The 8,983-nt window shown below is 42.6% G+C and overlaps 1 protein-coding gene across 1 annotated transcript; it reads right to left on the bottom strand.

Moving 5' to 3' along the window:
• Nucleotides 1–822: 822 nt before the first annotated feature.
• chrnb4 (cholinergic receptor, nicotinic, beta 4 (neuronal)) lies at nucleotides 823–8,737 on the bottom strand. Its single transcript, XM_062393702.1, is given in 7 exon segments — nucleotides 823–1,420; nucleotides 3,245–4,298; nucleotides 4,501–4,610; nucleotides 4,803–4,847; nucleotides 5,593–5,738; nucleotides 8,548–8,632; nucleotides 8,635–8,737. Coding segments are annotated over 7 exon segments (1,656 nt in total). The 5' UTR covers nucleotides 8,686–8,737; the 3' UTR covers nucleotides 823–1,255.
• Nucleotides 8,738–8,983: the final 246 nt, after the last annotated feature.

Raw genomic sequence — 8,983 nt, 5'->3', positions numbered from 1 at the left:
CTGTAAATGCGCAGATGAGTTAGATTACATTGTCTGAAATAAATACGCTTTGCTCTTGTTTTTTTTAAAGACACGTGTAAGAGCTCTATTTAACACAACAACAAAAGCCATCAGAAACTTAACAAAGATGGACGACATGAAAGCTCCTAAAAATCAAGCCAACGTTTCTTGATCCAACCCTGGTGGCCTGCTGCGGTATAGGTCATAAACCAAACCTCCTCCATGTTAGTGGATAGGATGAATTTTTCTCACAGACAGTTTCTGTAATTTCGGGTAGCTCTTATCACATTGATGTATGTTCATTTTACGATAAGTCTGGCTTAAATTCGTTATTTGATGCTTTTATTGACAGCTGACACTGTCTCACGGTGATCGAATGTGTTTATTGACGTACCACGCTATCGTGGCTCCACCGCCCCAGAGTGCTACTATATAGTCTCCGGCTCCGAATGGGCAAGATGGCAGCGTTTGTATCTCGGAGAGTTTGGCTTCCTTTCCAGGTAGTGGGAGGAGGTGGAGACGTGTCATCCATCTTTATATACAGTCTGTAGACCGAGACAACGTAACCAACTAGAGAGCTTTGATTTTGTGAACATCATCCTTTGTGAACAGCTGTCTTTTATGTGTGTGATGAAATAGCCCAACTGGCACATCTTCAGTGAAAGCACCAGTTCCTTTATCACTTAATCACTGGCAGCAGATTAACCAAGCTCTTTGGCAGGACCCCTGACAATTATAAGACTTTATTGAGGGACTTTGTGCATTTAATTAAAAACTGAGAGAGGACACTGATTTATTTCACTTTATTATTTCATTCTTTAATCTCACATCATATTTCATTGATATGGCAGTAAACTTAATACAAATAAGCAGTTAAGCAACATTTGAAAGCAGATGAATGTCAGTTACTGCTGTATTGGTTATATTCCTGCAACAGTTCAGCACATGTTATGTTTGCATACTTGAGTGGAGCGGAGGCTGTGCAGGGTTATATGGCTACAGGCTACAAGGTTTACACTGGAAGGAGACATTTGATACATTTTTACTTCACATAAAGAGTCTGTTTATTCCACCGATGATACAGAAAAAAGGGTTTCAAATTTGTTTTATTATCCTGCAACCATCTAAGGTGCCTTATTGGTGGAAATTTTCACAGACGCCATAGATGTCAGTGCCTCTGGTCCCTTCCAATAAAGCACCACGTTAGGTAAAATAAAAAAGACCTTAAAGTTGCTCAGTCTCTCTTGTTTGTTCCTCAGATGCGAGGAGTCTCAGAGCTGGGCTGCTGGTTTGGAAAGTTGTGACTCTGAAACAGAGGCTGCAGAAACAGACCCAGCGTTCCCACCACACATACTATGATAAAGATCCACAGGAACATACGATCCACCACCATGGCCACGTACTTCCAGTCCTCTATCACCTGCACAATACACATAAATCAGAGGTTAGTTAGTGGGTTTGTATGACTGAAGAATCTTTAATCACTGTTTTCTGTGGATGCTGTGGTGTCTGTCGTGTCTCTGTGCAGCCAAAAGGGGGAAGAGAGTGTAATTTGAGTGAACAGGTGAATGTAGTGTGTGTGCGTATGTGAGTGTGTTTGTGTGTGTGTGTGCGCTTCACATAGCTCTTCACTTTCTTCACATTGAAATCCCTGCTTCCACATCTCACATCATGCAGATAATGTATAATGTTAGCCCACACTTTATTTTGCAGTATACTTTTTCATAACTTCGTTCACACTCATGCAAATGCTACTGCTCAGAATAGATACTATTATATTAAGGATGCTCACTAGGTACTGAAATATTATTTTCTGTCACTGTTACGGACACACTCTGAAATAGCTTTTGACCCTTTCACCCCATATTCATTTCTGTCCTTGGTAGGTTTTGAAACAAATCTTTTATCATGTCTGGTTCCCTCCCCCCCTTTATTGATTTGTCAGAGAAAGCGATTGATTACCGAAAGTCGGACTTCAATTTGCTGGGTCACAGCCAGTACTTAAGATTAGTGGATTTCCATGGTACATTTCAGGGGTCACAGAGAGTATAGTATATGTTTGTATTGATGTTTTCACATCAATACAAACACCTTTGGTCCATGCAGCTTATTTGGATGAAAAGAATCTCAACTCCAAACTTAAGCAACGATTTTGTGCCCTCGTTAATTTCATTATGACATTAACTAACTAAAGGTATGTGCTAAAGTTGTGTTATTAACATTTGCATTTTAGAAAATGTTTTTTTTGCTTTGTTAAGATAAGATAAGATACATTTATTGTCCCACACACATGCACACATGCACACACACACGACATGCAAGGGTGTAATAAATGTTCCATATATTTATACCACTTTTATGTCTATGATTTTTTTTTCTATGAAGCCAGAGCCAGGAGCCAATCAGAGGAAATGACAACAGTTTATCCTTCACTCGTTGCCTGGCAATTTAACTGATTACTATATCAGGAGGTCACTGCATCCGACTGTTGTTGGTCAAGGAGTAGTTTTAGCACATATCTCCACTAAAGTCACAAACTATTTACTTTACATTAATACCCCAGATTTTTTAAAATTAAGGCCGATTCAATATTTACCCCAGTTTCCAGTCTTTATGTTAATTCTTACACAATATAGGGATATGTTTCCTATTGTATTTTTCTCAAATGTTGAACTATCCTGGACACTGATTTGATGATCACCAAGTTATGCTACTGTTTACATTATTGAAACATGAAGACAAACTCTTTTACTTGACTGTATTTTAGCAGTAGTATAATAGTAGCGGTGTGGCCTAGGGGGTAGAGCGGGCGACCTCCAACAAGAAGGTTGCTGGTTCAATCCCCACTCTTCCCCATCTGCATGCCGAAGTGTCCTTGGCAAGATACTGAACCCCTAAAGGGCCCCTCATAAATGTTGAGTGTACTAAAAATGTAAGACGCTTTGGACAAAAGCGTCAGCTAAATTACATGTAATAGTAAAGAGCAACTGCATGGGGAGTTGTTTTGTGATTTATTTATTTTTTAGCTCCAAAATGAAAAAGACCAAACTTGGAACTGGGAATCAAAACAGAAAAAAAGAATTTGTAGTTGCACAAAAAATAGTCTGAGTAAAGCAATGCATGAAATGTATGAATGAGTGTGTGAATGGGTGGTCGATAAGACGCTCCATATAAATAAAGTCTGTTTCCCATTTATCCTTCACATTTAAACTAGAAAGATGGATGGATGGATGTGTTTACATACACTCTGATCATCGTCGTCTCCCATCATGTGCTCGGCCACAAAGCGAACCCCGTTCACCGCCTCCTGGACGTCAGCAGCCCAGTCGGAGCTGCTGCCCTGCTGGAAGTCCTTGGTGGAGGTGAAACCAGCAGGAAGATAATCTGTGGAGCGCAGCTCCTCCTTCCTGTTGAAGTGGCTGTAGCCCATTGAAGCAGCTACATTTTTGTGTCCTGAGGTGGAGATGGGAGAGTCAGAGGAGAGCAGGGCAGAAGATGACGTGTTGAAGCCTGTTTTGGATTCAACTTGGTAACCTAGACCCAAGATGGATCTCCTCGCCCTCAAGCACCGCTGTTGACGAAGCCGCTGCCGAGCGGAGTTGTTGTTGGGGCGTCTCATGAAGAGTAAGGCAGGCAGCTTGACGAGAAAGATCAGCTTGACCCAGGAAGGCATGGTGTGGGTGCTGGGGGAGCGGTGGTGCACGTTGAGCACACACACGCTGGTGATGATGGAGAAGGTCACCAGCACCATGGTGAACATCAGGTACTTGCCAATCAGAGGCACATCCAGTGAGGTTGGGGGAACGATCTTGGAGATGAGAAGCAGGAACACAGTGAGCGCCAAGAGGACAGAGATGCAGAGGGTCATCTTCTCTCCGCAGTCTGACGGCAAGTAGAAGACCAGGATAGCCAGCGAGGTGATGAGAACACAGGGAATAATTAGGTTGATGGTGTAGAAAAGAGGCTTCCTCTTGATGATAAAGTCATACGTGAGATCCACATAGGTGGGATCCAGAGGGCTGACAGTCCTTCTGCCTGGAAGTGCCAAGATATCCCACTCCCCACTGGGAGTGAAGTCATCCATACTAGCTGCCTCAGTCTTCAGGATCAGGTCAATCTCGGTGTGGTCGTACGTCCATGAGCGGAACTTGAGGGTGCAGTTCTGCTGGTCAAAGGGAAAATGCTTGACCTCGATCTTACATGCACTTTTGTAGATGGCTGGAGGAAGCCAGTTGATACTGCCATTGAAGAGAACAATAGCGTTGGTGAAGACTGTCACCTCATAGGTCCCGTCAGCGCTAAATGAAACAAAGGAAAGAGAGAGGAAACTTCAGAAAGCCAACAAATACATCTCTGAGGTTTGTGCTGTCAACACTGCAATCATAGTGGAAAAAATAAAATAAATAAGCTTTGTAATCGATAGTAAAAGTCAAAATCCACCTTCACTAAATAGAAACTCTGGATGCACAGTAACACAGAGATGTTCATGTCAGTGCTTACTTGTTGTACAGAACAATGTCCGGGAGCCAGATGTGTCTTGATGGAATACGCAGCTTGTCGATACCTTCATACTTTGCCGGGTCCCATGATAACCTGTAATCCACCCAGTGCTACAGAGACAGAGAGACCAGGCCGTGAAGTCCGACTTCCACACATTTTCTCAACACCCGCTCATTTCTAATTACATGCTTCATTAGCAATGAAATCTGTTTTAGTGCACAATTACAGCGGCAGGGTAAGAATTGACATGGTTTAATTCAAGTTCAGGGAGAAGGACATCAGACAGGTTTTATCATACTCACCTGAGTGAGCCAGACATTTGTGGTCATTATCTGTTCTCTTTCATTCTGGAAATAAAAAAATGGGTTCAAAATTATTTATTATTATTTTTCAATACAGTTTACAAAGAGGTTCACATGAAGGGGTCAGTATCTCCTGCAGAAGGGGCACTTTAGATCTTAGTTGCCTGCAGCTTTCATTGCAAACCATAACTTATCAAGAGTTTGTAACACTTCACTCGAGATTAAAAAGTTTTCCTTCCAAGAGCAAATTTCCAGTCCAAGGAGCTGCATGTTAAAGGTGTCTGCACTGTTATTACACTGCCATGACATATAATTCCAATAAAGGGATTCCACCAAATGCCAATTACCCCAAGCAGTACAATGGAAGATCATAAACGCAGACTCTGAAAGTGGCTTGCTGCCTTGGACTGCGGCAGGGAGGAGCCTCTACTGTAAATCTGAGAGGAGCCTCTATCACTGTGGGTTAAACAGCTTTATGGCCCCTTTTAATGCAATGTGCTGAAGTTTCAATCTAGACATGACAGAGGCAGAGATCACAGCTGACCACATCCATCCTTGACTTCATCCATCGCCTCAGAGCTACGGCCTCTCAAACACAGGCTGGATGGGAAATTAACTGCTCTCTCAAAAGCTCTGCGGCTCTTGCTCCTGTCTTTTCTATCATCCTCTTTCTTTCACTCTGCCATTCTTTTTCCGTCTCCCTCTTTGTCACTCCAGCACCTCATCTAAGCCTCACACACACAGATGTGCACACATAAATAAATGCACACACACCCTCCCAGTGCCTTACCACACTGATGAGCTGTGCCAGAGATACTTGGAGCTTCACGGTGACTCTCTCTGCCCTGTTGAGGGCCGGCCGGATGAGGGGATTGTAGCGATCTTCTCCCAGCAGCCAGTTCATGAGCCGCTCCTCGGAGTCAGCACTGCGGCTACCTGGAGATACATCCTCTATGTTATTATCCACAGTCACACACAGAAGTTACAGAACTAAAGAAGTAGTGCTCGAATGAGAGACGCAGGAAAGCACAGACAGAGATGCTTCAACTTGTGATGGTTGTGTACATAGAAGCAATAGCATTTAGTTATGAAGTGCCTGTTCTAAACTTGCCTGTTTGTCTGAAGTGAACTGTTTGCTCATCCTAAGTTAAGGCTCCAAAGCTGAGTCCTCCTCAAACCGTTCTACAAAATACTGTCACTTATTGTTTGTGTTCTGGACGTTGTGTGCTGAGCTTTTAATATAAAGTCTATGGTGCAGAGTGAAGTTAGAAGTTTGTGCTCATCCTACCTGGTTTATCTGCAGTGAAGATTTTATGTAGGATAAAATGTTTTGCATAAAATTAGACAGAATAAGCTATTAACATGTGTTGCTGATGAATACGTTTGAATGATTGACTTCTATTTCTTTTTTCTTATTTCAGAGGTCTGTTAAGCAATCGAAATAGACCCAAGTTCACAACTTTTCAAAATAAAACCTCTGGAATTCAGCTCACTATATAGCATTTCAGGAAGCAATAAGGGGCTCGTGTTTATTCAATTGTTTTATTAATATTGAATCTATCGCATGTTCAAATCACACCAGATTCCACACAGCAGTTCCCCCTAGCCATTAACAATACACATGACAAGTGTGAAGCCAATAAGATGAATGGTTCTTGAGATATATGAGACACATACAGACAGAGAGAGATTTCAGGAATAAGTATAGATACAGTTCATGCTACTTGTTTTCATGGTCAGAATTTGAAAATGTAGTTTTATTGCGTCAGTGGTTAAATTTTTACAAAGCCAACATTGACAGAGTATGAACCCACAGTCTGGGACCTACATGTCTGTCCACTACTCCATCTTTACATTGGTTTTCTGAGCATCCCTCATGTAGACGAAGTACAGCCTCACCCTGTCAGCCTGTTCCTGTGCTAAATCTCCCGGAGCAGCTCATAAAATACTGTTGCTCCTCTGTTGTGACAGTCTGCATCATCCTATCAAGCATGTTAAGGAACCAGCAGCTGTCAATTAAGAAAGCCAGGGATTACTGTGTTGTGGGGAAATAAATCTAAAGGGCCCTAAAGGAATTTTCATATTTAGGAAACAGGCAGATGTTTTCACAGCATGTTCCACTTCCACTGCAATGAGGTGAGACTCTAACTGATGGGCCCGTTGAAGAAGAATCACTGCTGTTGTTGATATTCAGCAGAAAGATATTCAGGGCTGCAAAAGGGATTGATACTGCATGCTTCTTTAAAGTTATGTGGTGATGTGATGTAGTAGTAAAAGGGAGAATGATATTAGACTCCCAGCTCCTGTGCTTCTCCTCTTCCTCAGTATCAAACTGTGTGTGTCATTACTGGCCTACAATCTCCTGGAGCTTTGCAGGGCGTGGTATTCTGACACTCTGGCCCCACGGATCAATACACGCTGCCAGGACTGTGCCCCTGCCAGTCATTTGGCTGAGGTCCCATCCAACACAGTCAGACCTCCACAACACAGACACTTGAGCAGATGGTGTGTTGTCAAATCCCCAGAGACCAGAGTCAAACAAGTGCCGCCTTCCACCCACAGGTGAAGGCCACTTACAAAGCTACCTAACTTGTGATCACCGGCTGTTTGTGTGTGTTTGTGTGTGTGTGTGTGTGGGGGGGGGGGGGGTTACTGTGTAAAACAAACTTTTGTGTGTGGCGCTGATGTGCGTTGATTGAGACTAAGGTCAGGCATGTAAATACAATGCAGCCGGCTGCTGTAGAGGGAGTTGATAAGGTCACTCTGAGCAATACACTGCAAAACATTATTCTACAAAAATATACTTCACTCTGCAAAATGAGAGAGAAATGAAGACTCTGGATAAATGTTGAGTTAAAGTATAATCACTATTTCTTTCTTCTTCTACTCCTCTTTGATATCAGCACTGACAAGATAAAGGTATTAATCCTCTTTTTCTGGCTCGCTCAACTTTTTATGAAGGAGGCAGGACAAAGGCAATATGTGTCCATATCTATCCTCTGTAACATGAATATGAGTAAATTTTATTTAACTATATATTTGTGCATAACATTTTAGAATATGCATCAATTAACGAAGACCACAGAGTAGTTGCAGACTGTTAGGTCACATAGTTAGGACTTATATCACAAAGTTAATACGTCTTGTGAAATAGTGATGTTGAAGAAGTTAAGATAAGCATCTTAAGAACAAAAGTTTTAAAAAGTTGTTTAAAGTCATAATTTCGGTTTAGGTAGCTCTTTCTAATATAGTGTGTGCTCATTTATTGTATTTGTTGCTTTTAGTTGTGATACAAATTTCAATATTAAACCTTATGAGAGCCTGCTGCTGATTTGGTGAATTCAGGCTCTATTTGATCACAGAGCTGACTCATCAATTTGAATTAAATGAATGTAGTAATACCAAAGTATCACATCTCAGCTGCACTTGCATTTTATATTTATATGCTCTGATGATTTATATTCATGCATTTGTGTATATTAAAACAGACTTTAAAATTTCCAAATTTCTCATTTTTAGTCATTATAAATAGCCAACTGCAACTCTGTAATTCGGTAATTTCAGTCACTGTCAACCTGCAGCACTGAGAATCAAACGCTGCTATTCGACTTTTGGATTCGACATCAAGACGGATCACTTCTTCGCACAGAAGCAGTTTTAGCAAAGGACTCTGGAGATGACGCAAACATTTGGACGCACATGCTTGAAGTGTCTAAAATGAACAAGTAAAGCCAGACAGACTCACAGTGAAGCAGCGGGAGAAGGTACGCGAGGATGGAGAGAGCCCGAGTCATTTTCTCGGCACCATCTGCTCCACAGTGGTCCTCAGGGATGATGAAGCCTCGGAGCTGCGGCGGCGTCCTGCGCTCTTCCCCTCGGACATACCCGACCCTACGCGCTCAAAGTCTGGACACTTTACCTGCGCGCTACTGATGCCTAGAGAAAAGAAGGACACAATTTAACCGGATACTTTGACCGGGATCTGTTGCCACACCGCAGGGTCGCTTTTAGAAAAATCCTCATGAAATCCATGCAGCCACCTCTGCACACACGCGGGTTCTTCACGCTCCACCGCCTTCACGCAGTGTCCAGCCCTGGCGCGCTGCTCCCTCCGTCCCCCTGCAAGTCCTGCAGGTCCTGCACCAGCCCCCGACCAGCTCCTGCAACTTTACACCCGCTCA

The sequence above is a fragment of the Platichthys flesus genome, chromosome 1, assembly GCF_949316205.1.
Source record: "Platichthys flesus chromosome 1, fPlaFle2.1, whole genome shotgun sequence".
NCBI lineage: Eukaryota > Metazoa > Chordata > Actinopteri > Pleuronectiformes > Pleuronectidae > Platichthys > Platichthys flesus.
This window is presented reverse-complemented; position numbering and strand designations above follow the sequence as displayed.